Source organism: Lissotriton vulgaris, chromosome 5 (genome assembly GCF_964263255.1).
Source record: "Lissotriton vulgaris chromosome 5, aLisVul1.2, whole genome shotgun sequence".
NCBI lineage: Eukaryota > Metazoa > Chordata > Amphibia > Caudata > Salamandridae > Lissotriton > Lissotriton vulgaris.
In genome coordinates this window covers 1,587,762,782-1,587,781,538 of record NC_141693.1, presented here as the reverse complement: position 1 = coordinate 1,587,781,538, position 18,757 = coordinate 1,587,762,782, and the positions used below count along the sequence as shown (strand labels likewise).

Genomic DNA, 18,757 nt, shown 5'->3' with positions numbered 1-18,757 from the left:
GTTTCCTCCCACCTGATGAACACTTTCTGTGAAGTGTGGCATCCGTGGGTTCCCAGGAGGCACCATTTTGCCCAATTCCAATATGACAGGACCCCTCTTCCATCATGTGGAGCTGGTGTGGCTATAATAGGGGGTACATGCCTCTGGAAAACCGGGTTGGAAACTGCTTTTTTTCCCCTCTCCTGTCCATAGTGCCAATCTGTCCGACTGAACAATTGAGCAGCCCCTCTCACAAAAGTTACCTATTTCCTCCTCAAAGGTTGCTTCTACTTTGAAGATCGCCTTTTGGGTCAACACACTATTCTGAGCAGGTTCCTATGGGATGGAGGGGCAATCTGTGTAGCACTACGTACCTGCACTCTGTCAACATATTGAGGAGGGATTGCTGAGGCAGATGTATATTCATACTATGCAGCATCACCCCTGCTGACCATTAATGAGTGGTGGTACAACCCGAACACTGACCCAGCATACGTAGTTGAGAGCCTGGCGATGGAGGGTACGTCCCTCTTGCAACTCTTTTACAGCCGCAAAAATGTAGACTTTTTGCCCCCTGCTGCTAGTACAGTCATTCAGATCTGGCGATATACCATCAAGAAAAGGGGTTGGTAGGGGCACCTGATGCAGATAGCCCCGCTGTGGCAGGGTAATTACCTATATCCCGTGACTGAACTCTCTGGCATCCAAGCATGAGACCTCGTAGAAATCTCTACCCTTGGCAACATCATGCAGTGATCCACTCTCAAATCATTTGAGCAATTACAAATCGAATTTCATCTGCCCCGGTCGCGATTTAATCAATACTTGCAGTTGAGGCATGCTCTTCTCCCCTTGATCTGGTCATTAAGTAACATACCGCAATTCCTTCCTCTCGAAGGACGCTTACTTATGGGGGACTTAGGGGCTCATAAGATCCATCAGATCTACCAAACATTTACCACACACACTCCCGACACCTTGCACAAGACCCTGGGGTGTGGGAAGAGGATATGCCTGACATGACAGACGATGACTTGGCCGAGGCCCTCGCTAGCCCTTGAGGTGCTGCTATCTCCACACGATATCGCCTCATTCAATTTAAAAATCTCCATCGAATATACTTCACCTGCCTCTATAAGATGGGTACATTCAGTACCCTATGTGTTTTAGATGCGGGAAAGAGGAGGGAACCTTTTTTCACACGTTTTGGAGCTGCCGGGCACTGCAGCCGTTCTGGCAGAAAGTTGTGGCCTGTCTGGGCCATGTTCTCTTGTGGAGCCTCCCACTGAACCCCAAACTATTCTTGCTCTATAGCACAGAGGAGATTGGTGGTAATTGCTACAAACAGCACCTCTTGTTCCTGGGCCTCACACCTGCCAAGAGGGACATTGCCCAATGGTGTATGGGGCAGAAGTTGCAGTCTTTCAGGCCCGTGGCTGCCCACAAAAACACAAGAAAATGTGGTCTTGCTGGGCGACATAAAGGGGCATAGACTCACCTCACCACCATCATTGGACCCCCCTGAAACCCGGCGGTACTTCTCCCCGACTCCTATGTACTGTAGTTGTGCAGTTCTATCATCTTCATGTACACACTTAGACATGTCTCGTTCAGTGAAATGTGCAATAACCTGTGCCAAGTTTTGTGTTCTAGTTTTTTGCCTGCAGTTTCACAGGCTAGCCTGTTGGGTAAAAGAAACCGGTACTGTCCTACTCGTAATGTATCCGTGAGGTATGCTTTGGGCATTGCCCGCCACGTACCTTTAAACTCAATAAACTTTGTTATAAAAAAAAAAGAGCAATCCATGATAAGCTTGTAATTACTGCAACTAGGGAAACCTGAAGACAAAAAACACGGAAGCAGGTTAAATTACCCAAAATAGGACAATTAAAGTTGCGTGCAGAAAAATACACTCACTGTCAGACGGAGCACTTCTCACAGACTGTGTGTGTCTCAGACCTTTTCAGGTTCACGGTGAATGGATTCACAGGAAACGAAAATAACCGAAGTCATTTACATGCAATTCTACTTGAATGTGATGGATTTTATTTCTCCATAAGCAGCCATTGACAGGGGCTATACATTTCTGCAGCTGAGAGGATGGACAAATTATTGGTCATCAGTTTTTCTTCTGCATGATACCATTGTTTTACCCTGCTGCAGGATGGAACCTAAACTCAGCTCTTGGAGAGTTTTGATGTGTTTCTTTGTTTGTCGGAGCAATGCTTTTTGTGTCTGACAGTTCATGCTGCTAAAAGTCAACTCTCTCTCTCTCCTTCCCAGCAAAGGGTTTCCACAGCTATCACAGGCCTGAAATAATGGATATCATATAAAATGGGATGTTGTACTTCTATCTGAATGTTCAGGTCTACCTGGAATTGGAATTAGGCCTGCAATGCTAGTCAATGCAGTTATATAGCGGAAACCATAGACATTCGAATAACAGTGTCAATTGTTAATTTTAAATGCACATATCTTACTTATCTTCTGAATTTTTATATCAGAGAATACAGATATCCTTAAGTTATGGACAACAGGGGATTTACAGATATAATAAAGACTTCTCAACAATGTTTTATAAAGTCACTTTTCATAAAATGTATGACATGCGTTAAAGAGTTTGTATATGTCTGACGCATTTTCAGGATGTCAGGTGAGCTACATCAGCTTACTTGGTTAGGAAGGCAGAAGGTCTAGTGGGAGTGGGTAAGGTTTGGGCCAGGGGTCTTTCCTAAGCCGAATAAGAGGCAAACAAACAAATATATCTCTTTACAACGCATGCTTTAGATTGCATGCCATTACAACGCTTTGTTACAACACGAACTTTTACATCGCAAGTTGTTACAATGACTTGCTGTAGGGGGTGTGCTGGATTTAGGAATAGTATAATTTACTAATCCTACTCCAGTTTGTGCAACAGCAGGGAAGGTGTTGGATTGCAAATCCAACACCTTCTGCCCCCTACTGCAAGCCGTTGTAACGACTTGCGATGTAATGGTTCGCATTGTAACAACGCAGTAGTTGTGATGACTACTTTGTAATGGAAAGCGATCTAAAGCATGTGTTGTAAACGCTGTTACCCCACTCAAACGCTTGTCCTCGGCTCCACGCAATCAATAAGGATGACTCTGCTTGCAACGTGAGGTTGTGAGAGAGGTTGGGGAGCAAAGTCCTTTGGGAGGGGGTTACAGCTTTAAAACTTTGATGCACTCCGTGGAATCAACGGAGGCGGGCATTCTAAAGCTCCCCAAAATATCTCTGTGCATCCCTTGCTTTGTGGCCGAGGTCACATTACCCTGCCACACAAAGAGAAGATTGACAGCTTAAAAGGAGGATTCTGGACGTCAGGTTGTAACAGGCATGTGAGTAATTCCCTCAGTGGAATCTCCTCTAAAATGAGGAGAAAGAAGGAGACAAGGGCAGTGAGGAGCCTCCTAATCTTCTCCAGAAATCCTACCTGCAATATGGTCAGGAGACTTCACCTTATCAGACCAGGGTGAGCTAAACTAGGAAACACCCGATGAGAAGAGGCCTTCTGTTTGTATGTATTCTGGTGAAACAAGTCATTATGGTGATTATTATTATTATGTCATTTATAACGCCCTTAGTAGTTAAACAGAGCAGCTTGAGAGGCTTGTTACAACCTGCATCTTGTTTATGAGCCATTTCTCGTGACTCTTTAATAATTGGTCCCACACAACTAGTCTTTACTGTTTTGCTGTTTATTTGCCATATTTTCATCATTTACTCCTGGAAGTCCAGTTAAATGAGATCAACTTCCTGCGACTCTGTTTGGATGAATGGATAGGAGTAAGATATAATTGGGAGTGCGGACAGCTCAAAGACAAGAGGAAGGCAACTGCAACCTGCAACTCAGAGACATTAAAGTCGATGACCGGGGTACTGCCCCTGATTCCTTTTTAGTTAGGCATGTAGTTTATTTATTTATTGATTTATTCTGTGTTTTCTGTAGCACGAACCAGATCCAGCTGGTATCAGAGCGCTTTACAAGTTATATAGTATCAACAGTTGTGACAACATTGTAAAGAGGCATCGAAAGCATAAAGAAAGCGAGTAGCCAGACAAACATGAGACAAATAGTTCCATATTTTTATAGCGCATTGACCAAATTAAAATCAGAATGATCATGCTAAGTTCACTCAAAATAGTTGTAAAGGTCTGTTGCTATACATATTAGATTCATATTGTGTCATAAGCATCTGTCAGATCACTAGTAAACTAACTCCCTGCAAGGCCACCGGGTCTATTAGAATACATCCTGCGATCTCTCCAGAGGGATCTGATTTCACACCAGGCAGTCTAGTCGACAATTACCTATCAGGCCTCTATGTAGTTCTTATGCCGTTGATTATGGTACGAATTTGCTCGTTAAAAAGATCTTTGCTTCTCTTTTGAAGATTGCTGGGATGCTTCTAATGTTCGGAGGAAGCGAGTTCCAGACTCTAGGGGTAGCTCTGGAGAAAGATCTGTTGTAGGTTTTCTTCTTTACAATACCTATTTGGCTTCTTCCAGGATCGGTTTGGACATTGCCCGGCGGCTAGCTCAGGATGGGGCACATGTGGTGGTGAGCAGCCGTAAGAAGGTGAACGTGGACCAGGCCGTGGAGGAGCTGAAGGCTGAGAACCTGAGCGTGTCTGGTGTTGTATGCCATGTGGGGAAAGAGGAAGACCAACAGAGGCTAGTAGACACAGTAAGTGCTACCCACACAGCCCTTGCACATCTGAGCCCTTTCTACATATCTGGTGGCCATTCAGAAGCATAGCACAACTCTCCGAAAGGGACCTGAGAGCAAAAATCCCATAGTTATATCCTCCTATTATTCTCTTAGCCCTTAAGTTTTTCTAGCAGGATCAACCCCCAATCCTGTAACACACGATTCCCATGTGTGGAGCATCTAGCACTAGCATGGAGGCATAGGAGTAGAGTTCACAAAACTCTTGGTTGGTCCAATTCATTAGAGTAGCTCCATCAAAGCCTATGCTTAGTGTTCTCGGCTGGACTATGGCGGACCACATATTTGATGCTGCAATGGAATGGCAGCCCTCCCCAGATTAATGAACCCCACAGGAACTAACCACACTTTTATTCTTTTCAGTGAATCTCTGGGGCATTGGGAGTTTGAGCACTTCCCATCCAGTGAAAAAGGTGATTTCTCAGACCCTTTATAGTAATTCGACTCACCACTATCTCACTGCTGGCTATCATTTTTCTCTGGGCAGGAGGAGGGCCCAGCAGGGGGAAGTCGGCCTAATAAATATGCCCACAGCACGGACGTGCTAGAAACAACTGGACTGATTTTTAGGTCGAGCCTAGAGCAGCGCATGCGCTGCTTGCTCGCCTTTTAGTAAGGGGGGTTTCAATGTGCTACCCACAAGCTTTTCCTTGCCTCAAGCTTGCATGCACGCGAGCGTGCACACGCGCAGCCACCATCTGCCTTTCTTATCTCTTCCTCCGCATCGTTGGTCATTACTTTCACTTTCATGGCGTTACTGTTTCATGGTGTGGTTTACTTTGTCTCGTTCTGTGCCCTACTAAGATCCCAATGAATTCTTATTTTCACCATTCTAGTTGTTTTTCTTCAACACGCATTCTACTCCTGTTGTGATGCTTAGTACCGCCATGGGAACAGTTGCACTAATGCTGCCTTCACTACTACTATAATAAACACTTTTTGCACAGGGCCCTGTAACAGTTTAAAATCAATGCTTATTTAGTAGCATTGTTCAAATGTTTTGTATAGAGCCTTAAAACAGTTTCACCATACGCTTCTTTTGTTCATCTTTATCGCAACAACTTCACGGCGCTTTGAAACCCAACGGGCGCTATAACGAAATATATAAAAACATATATAGGCAGCATTAGGTGCTTACGCCATCAAAGTACATTAGAAAAGAACAATTATATTTTCATTGATTTATGCTTTTTCTATTTTCTAAGGCATTATATGAGATTAAACGTCATCAGTGCCTTTGTAAAAGCATCATTTAAGGATCACAAATCCAGATTAAACGATTCCCAGTCTCAAGGTCAAAATCCAAACGGAAAACCGTGAATTCAAGCTTTCTTCCCAAAAACATGCCCCGGGCGAATGCCCCTTGCCACAGATGTATGTTACATGACCACAACATGTGACTGCTGCTAGCTGTTCAAACAGTCAATAAATTTTGTCCTGCAGAAATACTCATCGCTGCGGCTTTATGACCATACCTGCGACTGTGCAACTCTGTGACATAAGGCTGTGGAGTGTCTCTCTGCTGCCCAGGGTTGGTTTCGCACAATCATAGTTTACTCACCAGCTCTGTTCTTTAGTAGTAATTCGGGTCTGCCACTAGGTAGCGCCGTAAGGTTGCGCCTTATTTCGGATTACGGTATTGCCAGTGTTTTATCTGAAACGCTCCCGGGGAACAGCTGCCCCTGGCTCTGAAGGAACTTTAACCCTTCACCTTTCACCATCCATGGTGCTTCTGCTCTGTCTGGCCACACTACACAGCGTGCGTGGCCGGAGCACAAGCTGTTTTCTTCCACATCAGCACCTGCACATTCCAGAAGGGGTGTTCCCTCATCTGCAATGGATTGGTCCTCTCTGTGCTGGCACAGAGCGTGCACAACTCAGTGCCAGGGCACTACAATAACAAGCATTGGCATTGCCAATAGGTCTCGCTTTTTGGACCTTATAAGTATTTAGTTATGCAGCACAATATCCTTGGTGCAACAACATCAACTGTTGCATGGCTAAACACTTATAAGGTACATGGTTTAGCCATGAAACAGCTGATGTTGTTGCCCCAAGGATATTGTGCTGCCAAACTAAATACTTATAAGGTCCCAAAAGCGAGACCTATTGGCTATGCCAATGCTTGTTGTACTGATGGGGCCGGGAGGGGGACATTTTACTTCTTGCTTTGTGGCTTGCTTTTTAAATTTGTGATAAAAACCTCTTTTTTAAATATTTAAACTGACTACTCTTTACCCTACCGCTGTACCACTGCTGGCTGCTATATTTCTGCCAGCAGCCTGCTAGTAGTTGTAGTTGACAGCAGGAGGGCCCTGAAGCTGGAAGTCAGCCTCATAAATATACAGATGTGCAACGGATGCAGGCAGCAGGTGCGCCACTGGAGCGTCAAAGGCAAGCCCAGTAGAAAGCTTCTCCTACTAGATGGGCGAGCCGTGTATGGAAACCTGCAATCATTTCATAAGAACTTCCTCTAGTTTACTTATTGCTGTTACATCACTACTCAAGCATGGTTAAAATGACATAGCTACTTTCTTCTTTCACAAAATATGACTTTTCAATCTTTGTTTCCTGGTGCCCATTCTAGCTTATCTCTTCCTCGTTCACTTCTCCTACGTATTTGCCTTGCTTCCCTCTCTTGCTCTTAAATTTACTTTTTAGTTCCCGTCCATCTCACTCCAGGGCTGTTTATCCCGCTCTTGTCTTTCTTCTCGATTTTATTCTTTCTTTAACCTCAGATTTTTAAAGCTTGGAAAGCACTGGAAACACCTCTGAGGTGAGGTATTTAAGTGCAATAAATACCACCTATCCTGAGTTTAGGGTCTGGAAATGAGGCATGACTTTCAGATTCTGTATTTATCATACTAGAATTTGCATGTTTTGCCTTTTGCCACCCTTTTTCCCCTGAATGATTTTCAGCAGATGTGACCTTCAGAAAATCACTCAGTGGAAAACAATGGGATGCAAAATAAAACATTCCCGAGCTCTTGTGAAGGAATGTTTCAGTACTATTAAGCAAGATATGGGTCTGCAGTCAAACTGCCTGCTGGACATAAGTGCGCACAACCAAACATGATATGCATCACATGACACATGAAAGCATGGCTTTCAATACATTTCTCTCAGAAATAATTATTCAGGATTCTTGGAAGTTAGATCATAAAAAATCTTTTGTAATTTTGGAAATGAACATTACATGTAAATCAATATTGAATATTAATACAGTCAAGATTCTAACAAACAATGCTTAAACAATATCATTCCATCATAGAATTAAAAAAAAGCACAAAAGGAAGCCCTATGCGTTTCGGACTGATGTCCCTTCTTCAGGGGCGTTCTCTATAAAACAAAATGCATTGGGCTTTTCGTGTTGCCGCAATTCCTATTTGTCCACGTTGATAATGAATACCAAGTTCTGAAGAAGGGATATCACCATTTTCAATTGGTGGGTGAGCTGAAAGGGATACTGATCCATTATCAATATATTGTTGAGGGAGACAATTAATCTTACCCCCCTCGCCCGGTAGAATTGCATTATCAGTCTCAATAAATTGGTGAAAAAGGGAAGGTGCACTTAACTGGTGCTAGAGCAGCAAAGACAGGGGGAAGGATAGTCATCTGGATGTTTCATAGCTGGTGCTGGACTGTGACTGGTTACTTATTTCTCCGTGAGTGTTAAGGGATATGTAGTATGTTACTGCTGGCATCTAAAGCAAACTGCTGTGGGAGAATAAAGTGAAGTTAAAAGGAATCCTCGCCTACGGACCTGACATAGAATAAGAGTACAACTTATAAAATCAATCCCTAATTTATTCATACCTAACATTGTTGACCAGCAGATACTGCCCTAAAAAACGTTAAACCATAATGTGAATGCCTTTATTGCATTTCTTACTATTTGAATGTTCTCTTTGAATGCAGGCTCTGCAGTGGCAAGGTGGAATAGACTACATGATTTCCAATGCCTCAGTCAGTCCATTCTTTGGAAATGTCATGGATTCAACAGCTGAAATATGGGACAAGGTAAGGCTATGCTCTCTAGGGAAGATAATCAATGGCATGTGATGGAGGGCAGACACGGTGGAATTCAATTCCACACCAGTCAGCGTTAGACAGTGTATGAGCAATACTTGACTTTCCATTCCACAGGTACTAGGTTAATTCAGCAGCACTTCTAGTCTTGAACAACAGGACTAGCAATACTTGACTGTTACTCTCAAGAAGGAAGGCGCTCTAGCCTGAAATAATATTTTGCTTGCTTTACACAAGCAACCAGGTCGTCTTACGTTTAGAGAGAAGCAAAATCCCTTAATAGGTCTGCCCCAAGTGAGTTTTTTCAGTACAAAAGGGGGTGGTGATGGATGGAGCATCTGAGCCAATCAAACACTCACACCCAGTCAACAGATCTGGGTTTAATCCATCACCGTTCTTTAGCCCACTCTGCCACCCCAGTTCAGACATGGCCATATGCAAATCAGTCTGACCCTGTGCCTCATGGGAACAGTCCAGCCCGAACTGCCAAGCCATGACTTCCCTGGACCGGAAACAAGCTTCCTAGGACCGGTTACTGGCATTACAGCCGTCTTCAGCCAGGCTTGCTTGAATCCAGTAGCAAAGTGAGCAAGGGACTCACGTCTGAGCATACCCGGCCAACTTATGGCGAACAAAGCGGTACAAAAGGGGGTGGTGATGGACAGAGCATCTGAATCAATCAAACACTCACACCCAGTCAACAGATCTGGGTTTAATCCATCACCGTTCTTTAGCCCACTCTGCCACCCCAGTTCAGACATGGCCATATGCAAATCAGTCCAACCCTGTGCCTGATGGGAACAGGCCAGCCCGAACTGCCAAGCCATGCCTTCCCTGGACCGGAAACAAGCTTCCTAGGACCGGTTTCTGGCATTACAGCCGTCTTCAGCCAGGCTTGCTTGAATCCAGGGGCAAAGTGAGCAAGGGACTCACGTCTGAGCATACCCTGCCAACTTGAGTTTTTGGCACTCTGTTCCTTCAATAGCATCAAAAGACTCCATCACAATATTGGGTCAAAAACATTTGCAACTCAGAGCAACAGGAGTAACTTGAAGAACTATACTGTCACTGTATGAGCATATCTCAAACCCCGGGAGGTTTTACACTTTCCGCTCCTCTGTTTCCCTATATTAATCTTTCCATTCTTTTGGATTATTGCAGGTTTTTGAAGTGAACGTGAAGTCGATGTTCTTGATGGCGAAGCGATCGGTTCCTCACATGCGGAAGCGAGGGTGAGGAGAGCTGGCTTTGTTTATGTTTATATATTTGACAATGTAATTGCCGCTAGACGTGTGAGAGGAAGTAGAGCAGTTACACATATGAAGACAAGAAGAATGTGCACAATCATTTATTAATACCTATTAGATGCATGAGTAAAGTACAACAAATCTGCAAATGTGGAGAGAACTGCATATTGAAAAGAAAGTAGAGTAGAATACAGTACAACAGTGAAACGTACATTGTTACAATTATCGTGAGAACCCCATTAGTCATAAAGCTGGGAAGGTGTGTTCTGAGTTTGCACCTGAATATTATGAGGGAGGTAGAAATGCAGATCTATAAAGGAAGCTTTGTACCTAAGTGGGGTGCCAGGGTTGCAAATCCTATACCACAGATACTTGTATTTAGATACAACGTTTTCTTTTGTGAAGTGTGCAGGGTGAGCTGGTTAGTGTAATAGTGTCTTTCTATTATCTTGGCTTGGATTTATGTGAGAGCGAATCCTTCAATGTAGGTAAGGCAGAAAATATTGAAGATGCTTCTTTCCTGTACCTGGGGCCTATAGGGTGTTTTTTTGTGTTGGGTTGCCAAAGTTTAGCACTTTTCAAATTGCAATACGAGGCGCCCGTCACAGTTTGTTTATTGTAGTCTCTTGATCTAAATTGCTGGAAGACCATCTACAGGGCATTGCCGTCATCTGTTTCTGATTCAACCAGTGCTTCTATAACTAAAGGGAATAATTCGTGTTCTGTGCATGGAAGCTTTTTTAGTAGCTTTTGTTGTAAAAAGATGAGTGTGCTCCAATCTATGAAACAAGGTTGAAGTCCACATCCCAGAGGGAGCTCGAGTTTCTTTCTTTATTCTTTTTGGGGATATTATGGCAGAAAAAAGAGGCATTGGGGATGCAAAGTATGTCCGTTTGCTTAGCACGATTTGGGGGACTTGAATGTTTTTTGAGATATTCAGGTTGGATCTGCTGTAGCCCATCCAGGTTTCTATAGCTCGAAGGTCATTGAACATGGCCACGATTGGTTTGGACACTCTTATAGATTTCGACGTTGTTACTACCAACACACTCAACTGCTCAACCAAGATAAAACTGAAATCTCCTCATTTCCAATAAGGAGCAGAACCCCCAAATAACAGAATGGCTAGAAGACATTGATGCTCTCAACTGCAACCTCACCCTGGCCGATTCCGTAAAGTTGCTGGGAATTAGTCTGGACCCAAAATTTGACATGAAGAAACACATCAAGATTACGGCAAAGGGCGCCTTCCTAAAACTAATAATTCTCAATAAAATAAAACCCTTCATCCCTCCCAACGACCTCAAACAAGTCACTCAATCCCTAGTGTTGTCCAGACTAGACTATGGGAACGCAACACTCACAGGAAATAGCAAAGTCTCACCTTGCTCCCCTCAGATCAACTCTGAATGCGGCAACCAGAATAGTCACCGAAGTCCAGAAATACAAACATATCTCCCTGGCTCTCAGAGACCTAAAATGGCTCTCAATCGAAATGCGTGCCAATTTCAGAACTGCCTGTCTCGTACACAAAGCCCTGCTCACTGGAAAACCTGCATACCTGGCTTCCAAACTCAAGAAGCCAGGCCAAACAAGGTCCCTTAGGAGCACACACACACTTTACTCCTCATTCCTCTGAAAACTCGCAAACAAAAAACCCTAGCTTGATCCTTCACAAGAAATGCGCCCAGAATATGGAACTTGATCGCAGTCCCTATCAGGACTAACCCCTACTTCTTAATATTCAAAAGGCAGCTCAAAGACTTCTTCCTCAATGGATCTCTTCCAAATGAATAGCTGTCGACCAATCTCAGAATCCCGATCACTACGACTCGCCTTCACTTTAAATCTAAGTCACCTACCTTGCCCAACCCCGTCTTGGTCCCTGGATTTCTCCCCCTCCACGAACAGATGTCGTTCACGAGTCAATGTATATATCATTGTTTTATTGTTGTGATTTCTATGCTACCAGCAGTTGATTAGAAGTAGAGATTTCCAAATGTTGATTTTTTGACTGTGATTTGACATTAAAGATTTTAACCAGCTAAGAGCTATCACTGATACAATTCCACAAATTGTTGTTTGTGTAGAAGGATTATATGATCTACCGTGTTGAATGCGGCTGGAGCACAAGCAGGTTCATTCATTATATTCATTTTTTTCTAAGATGTCTCAAGCTGTGAGTAATACACACCTTGTTCATTGCCTAGTTCGCAAACCAGACATGGGCGGGAATCCAGGAGTGAGTTTTTCTCTAAATAGGCTTGACTTTGGGCAGTGACCTCCTTTCCCATTATTTTGGAGATCTAATGGAATCCAGCATTGGAATCTTGCACAATAGTTGCTGTGATTAGCAGTGTCTACAGAAGCTTTCATGAAGAGTAGCGATACCAGTTAGTGGGGTTCGGGGAGGTGGTACTTCTATATTCTTTATTTAAGGAGCTGTTACAGAAATCAGATATCAGTAAAATTGTTTCACCAATTACAGAATGATATGGGTCCCTTGAGTTTCTGCTTAGTTTTAGTGATTTCAGTAGGATTTGGATTTCCAGGGAGTCAGAGGGATTTAATGTAAAGCACTTGTCATGTTGCTAAAATAGAGTGATAGAGGTGGATGTAGAAGGGCATTTTAGAGGTGCATGAAGAAAAGTATGTGAGGGCAATGCAGGCTGTGATTTGTTACACATTGTCCATGAAAAAGTAACCCAGTTATTTGCATAAGTTCTAAGTGTGTGGTATGGTTGTCACAGTACATTGAGGAGAGATTAATTTTTAAACTCCTTTAAATAGGTGTCTTTGGCGTGTGGCTTGTGTCACCCGATCAGTGAAGGCATACTTCTTGGATACATAGATGGCATTGTGGTATGTAGTGAAAACATCTCTGAGGCAAGCAGTGGTATCAGAATTGAGGCATAAGTGCCATGCTGGTTTTGGACTCCACCTAGAGACATTTTTGTATGGTAACACATTTTTCGACTGTATGGCTTGCTAGCATTTTAGGCAGCCATGGTAATGTTAGAGCAGTACTAAGGTGGATTTAAATAATGGGCTAGCTTTTTCTTTACTGAGAAGAACAGAATGTTTTATTCGTGCTTTCTTCTCATGTATGTAAAGAAGACACATTTGAAGTTGAGGGCTTTGTGCTTCCACCATATGCATAAGATTAGTGGTCAGTTGACCTGAATGCCATGCTGAACGATGGTGGCTAAGCAGTGATCTTTGATGTAAGGAGCTTGTGGACATGGCTTTCATGGTCAAGGAATTATCCTCTTACCAGATAATGAAATCACTGGCAATGAGGAGGTGCTTTGGTGTAAGGAAGAGTTCCGAAAGGAGAGCTAAATAATGTTTAGTGAAATACTCTGATGAGCTTATTGGCAATAGCAAGGGAGAATTTTGTATTAACCATTGAGTGATGTCTCGATACTGAGTCCAATTAATTTAAAGGAATTACTGGTGAAGAGGTGAATTTGTGTGGTGCATTTTTTTTGTGTGTAGATTATGGCTTTGCTTCATCCATTTGCTGCTTATCTGCTCTCATGACCTAGTCTGTAGTTGATTGGGACAATGTGCTTGGATTAGGGAGTAGAGGTGTCATTAAACATTTGTTCGCAGATGATTAGGGTGGCTATGTTACTGCATGTGACAAGGCCATGTATATTATGGGTAAGCATGAATGAGTGTTCCTCTGTGCGGTCCTCCATCACATAAGCTTTAGGTGCAATTACATCAAATTGGTAAAACTGCTCTGTGTTGCCCTGAGGCCTGAGGCAGGCATGCCCCCTATCCCCACTGATGTAAACACTGGCTATGGACACCCTGCTGTGTCATGGCCAGCATATTGGGGAGCATCTCGGAGTTCCTATCCAGACACACACACACCATCCTGCTGTACACGGATATTTTGCTGTTCATGCGCGACTACACCTTAGGCCTGCGTTTACTCCTTGGCAAATTGGGACATATTCTGTCATGCACATGCACATAAATATTGCCATGCCTGCCTTTTCCTGCTCATGGATGGCGTGCGCCCATCATGGCATCCTCAAAAGTCCTCGGGCTCGTACTGTGCTAAAAAATGTGGTTTTCAGCCTCTACAGAGACCAAAAAGATGCCCTGCACGACAACCTTGGAAGGTTGATGATGTTGGCAAGGGCCACAATGGGCTTCTAGGGTAAGTTACCATTGTTGTTCATGGGCCAGGTGGCACTTGCCAAAATGGTATGATACCCCCACTTATTGTAGTTTTTGTTTTTGCAAACATCCCACTGCAACTAAACTGCTTCTTTTTCCATGACACCTCTTCACTATTGTTGGAACTGGTGTGGGGTCTGCAGAGGAGGTGAGTGGCTCTAGACAACTTGTACCTCCTCTTGGATGGAAGCAGGTTGGAGTGACTCCCCGACTTTGAGCCATATTATCTGGCAGCGCAACTTCAGTGTGTTGTTGGATGCCTCAGCCCCGGCGCCTCCATCGAATTTAATTATCTGAAGAGGAAACTATTTTCAGTTGACATCTGTGAATATATATTTGAAAAAAGTGCAAAGTCTCTGTAGTCTCCAGTCACTTGAGGACTGCACGCTATAGAACCAGGATACCCTTGTGGGTGATAGTGCGCTTTTACAAATAAACATAAATTCGTATTTGTAAAGCGCAAACTATTCACCCTTACGAGTCTCAAGGCACTGGGGGCCGTCGTGGAAATTAAGTGAGCTACTGCCCAGAGCCCCATGGTGCTGAGCTGAGCTGCTGCCAGGGATCGAACCGTGAACCCTTTGCTCCAAAGTCAGGTGCCCTGGCCGCTGTAACTGGCAACACTACCAACTTTGGCTGTCCGGTGTGCTTTCTTATGATCCTGAGGTCCCCCTGTGGGTGCTTTCATGGTTTTCCCAGCTGACAAATAGAACAGATAGATCCTCTTGGTCACGCGTGGGACTGCAGACATTGGGAGACTCGTATGATTCGGGATGCCTTATGCCCTCTGCAGGGATCAGTCAGTTGTGTGGTTTTCTGTCTTCTTCCCAGACAGTTTTCCACTCAGCCTGCTTAATGAGACTCATCACATAAACATGGAGGGGTGATGGGATGGAGCCACAGACAAATGCTCTGATGCAAACAATATGCATGTTGGGCAATTGCCGGCATTTTATAACACTCGCTTATAGGTCCATACAAAACGTCAGGTGCAACTCTATTGCCTCTCTGAAAGACAAAAGAGAGTGTTATCTGGTCGAGCCCTCACTGATTCTGAGTGGGATGGAGCTCTACAACAGGTGTGATGCATCTCAGTTAAAACCCGCTTCAAGCGTATCCAGTGACCTATATCCACATAACATACACAACACCTGTGCGCCTACAGGCCATGTAATCCGAGACACCGCTGATATGTCCTAGATGCAACAAACTCACGATGAATTCTACCATATGGTTTGGTTTTGCTTGGTCATTAGTGGTGAGCAGATGTCACCGACTGACTGATATAATGGATGATAAGAGAGGGTTTAGCTTCACCTCAAAGTTGTTTGCTAGGAGTTATGCCTCAGACTAAAGCCCACAGGTCCACCCTCAACTCCTAAAGTCACCACTGGAGGCCAGATAGGGATGAACTGGTGATCATCCAAGACGCAGGAGATGTGGGAATGGTGGTAGGATCTGGTCGAATAAACCATAGCTGACCTAGATGCCTACTCGTAACTGGCTTGTGGCCAGACTGCAAACCACTCCTTATGGCCACCCCAAATCAGATGACAAGCCGCCCTAGGGGATGCACCTTTCCGTCTGTACACCATGTCTGATGTGCCAGAACCCAGACGCTGGCTCAACTACAGCTCTTTCGCCACTGGTTAGATCTGACAGTGTTTCATGCTTTTCTGTTTATACCTACACTGTCACTTCCCCAAATGGATGGGATAAAGCTAATGGGTTCACAGGGAGGTTTTCCGGGTGGGTGGGATGTTTTGAGAGACTCTTCTTGCAATAATAAGTCACTTTACATTCTGTGGCAACTCCATGGGGGGGGGGCACCACAGCCGGCAGTGGAATGTTGTCAACACTATTGGTATGACACGGACACTTAATACTGTTTATATGCTTTTCATGTGTTATATATATTGACAACAGAAAATATCAATACAAAGAAATGTAAATCATTTATATCATGGGCATACTTCATAGCAGATTTAGTATTTGGTTAGGTAACAGTGTGCTGCCTTGCCTTTCTAGAGGACTACTGGTTTGCAGTATGTGCAAATTACTCAGGGCTGAGATTTGAGGGCAATGAGTGTAATAGAGTGTTCTTTAATTCGAGTAGCGATGGCTGCATTTTGGGTTTGGAGGACGCTCAGGACCTGGAGAGTTCTCTGTACAGCAGAAAATTACTTTGAATCAGACTCATTCTCTTTACCAATCCCTTCTAACATTTCCCAGTCGGTTTGATGGGGAGAGTTAATGGGGGATGAGGGATATCATTTTCCATTGTTCTCCGTTAGCCCAGGACAGTGTGCTCCATGCTACAGAAATAGGGGAATCGCATGTAGGATGGAGCACAAGGGTTCGAAGCTGACCTTAGTTCAGCAGGCCTACACTGCCTCTGAGACAAAAAAGTGGGCAAAAGATCACAAGTGACAGTAAGTGCAGCCCCCATTTTCAGTGCGAGAAGCGGCAGTGTGTGACAATAAGGTGGGACGATGCCAAAATGTTTGCTTGCCCAATCTTTGTTGACTTTCTCACACTCTTTAATGAAACTGTTGGACTTTTCTTGTTGCAGGGGAGGGTCCATCGTGTTCACCTCATCCGTAGTTGGCTTCAACCCATTGCTGGTAAGTAATTCTTGAAAAACCTTGTTATTGTGAGGGCGATAATCGCTCTCTGAAGCTTGTGTCACCTGTGGAACCACACACACACCTGCTTGATGTTCTCTAAACAACAGCACTTCAAAAGGCTAAATTGCTAGGCTTTTGTGCATACTCACCATGAATGTTTGGAATGCGGATAGGATGGGTCTACCTAAAATAGGCTGGGGTTACAGCTTTTCGGGCAATAAGTGATCTCAGAATCCCTTCACTGTCATACAAGAGACTGTAAAACAAAATGGATTTACTGCTGTAGGAGCCACTTCTTCCCTGGACAAACATGTGAATCCTTGGAAGTTGTCTTATGTTTGGTATGGCTGCAGGAGAGCACCTTTCTTTCAAGCCCTCCCAAGTTGTCCATCTTAGGATGCCCAGAAGGCGGGACTGTTTAATTGCCTCTCCAACTGATGGGGGTGGGGGGATTCTGCAATATGCATTTACTAAGTCTGGCGAGGCTGGCTCCTGCTGCAGGAACCTGATATGCTCAGTGTCTGCAAGCTGTGGTGAGTCCATAAAACCCAACCTGTGCCATGAAGATTGTGAAGCTGCTGTGCAGGGCTGACTCAATTCATGATTCCCTCATGGAGACCACAGCTTGGGATGTGCATTCCAGAAAAATGGAAGCAGACCATTTTTAAGAATTGTTTTTAAATTTGGTATTAAAAAAAATTGTTTACGTTGATGTTTACATTTTTACATTCATATGTTGCAACCCGAGTGAACGTCTCATTGAGATGCAATTTAACTAGTCATTACATCCCGTCAAATGCTGGTAGCCATTGTCATCAAAATCATATGAGCTGAACATTGATCAACACACAGAAGAAATTAACAACAACCAACAGGAAAATCTTACTAGTAATAACAGCCTGGTTAGCCATAGAGATCTACTAATGTTCTCCCAAACCAGATCTAGGAGTTGGAAGGGGGCTGTGGAGCTCACCAAGAGGAGGCTCCAATGGAGGCCATCTCGGGAATGCCACAGTCCACCAGTGTGTGCTAGGGGTGACGCCAATCTGACCATTGTTGTTCTGCCCCTAAGCCATTCCAGGGTATTGGTCACAGGGAATGTGCACCACCCGTGCCTTAACCTCATGCGCGCTATTGTTATTACTCTCGTATGCTGAGATTTTAAAAAACCAATGTAACATGACGAGCTGGGCTCGTCATCAGCGTGCGAGGAGGCTACACCATGACGAGCCCAGCTCGTCATCAGCGTGGAAGGGGTTAAGTTAGTTCCTAGACCATGTATTCCCTGAAGCTGCTCACCACCTCCATCCACAGGTCCACAATGGGTTTGTTCTGCAACCCTCTAAATTCCTCTGCACGCACTGCCGCCCCTCAGGGTATACCCGTTTCTCCACCTAAGATGCTGGGAGTCATGGAGGAATTTCCAGTTTCAAGCAATATCTCTATGGGCTATCCACAATGCCAAATTTAGGAACCTGATGATACTTTCTTTTCAGGTTTCCTGTTTTACAATCCAAGAAGGCATATTTATATTGTGTGCAACTGGCATCTTCCCAAAGTGCATTCTAGGTCTGAGAGCGACTTGGAACCAAAACCTAGTTATGACAGGGCATTTCCATACCATATGGAGAAAGCCTTCATCAGCCAGGGCACATCTGGGACAGCTAAGCTTTGCAGTGTGTAAAATAACATTTAGTCTGTGGGGTGTAAGCTATGTGCAGTGTAGATAACTAAATTGTGTGAACTTAAATCTGGTGTTCCATGTGAGTATAGGTGCACTCTAGAGTCTTCTCTCATTGCGTCCCAACAAAGGACCTACTGATGTATTCCTCCAAAGTGGGCTTCATGGTCGGTAGATTATCCACCCTCATGGCCAGTGCCATCTCATATAACCAGTAGACAGGTGTCTGTCCTCACCAAATGTA

General features: G+C 44.1%; 1 protein-coding gene across 1 annotated transcript in view; it reads left to right on the top strand.

Annotated features, from left to right (window-relative positions):
* LOC147716746 (dehydrogenase/reductase SDR family member 4-like) overlaps positions 1-18,757 on the top strand; it is a 243,109-nt gene that overhangs the window by 39,390 nt on the left and 184,962 nt on the right. The window contains exons 3-6 of the mRNA XM_086919775.1: positions 4,513-4,690; positions 8,654-8,755; positions 9,926-9,996; positions 16,778-16,829. Of these exons, the coding sequence (XP_086775901.1) occupies positions 4,513-4,690; positions 8,654-8,755; positions 9,926-9,996; positions 16,778-16,829 (403 nt within the window). The remainder of the gene's footprint in view (positions 1-4,512; positions 4,691-8,653; positions 8,756-9,925; positions 9,997-16,777; positions 16,830-18,757) is intronic.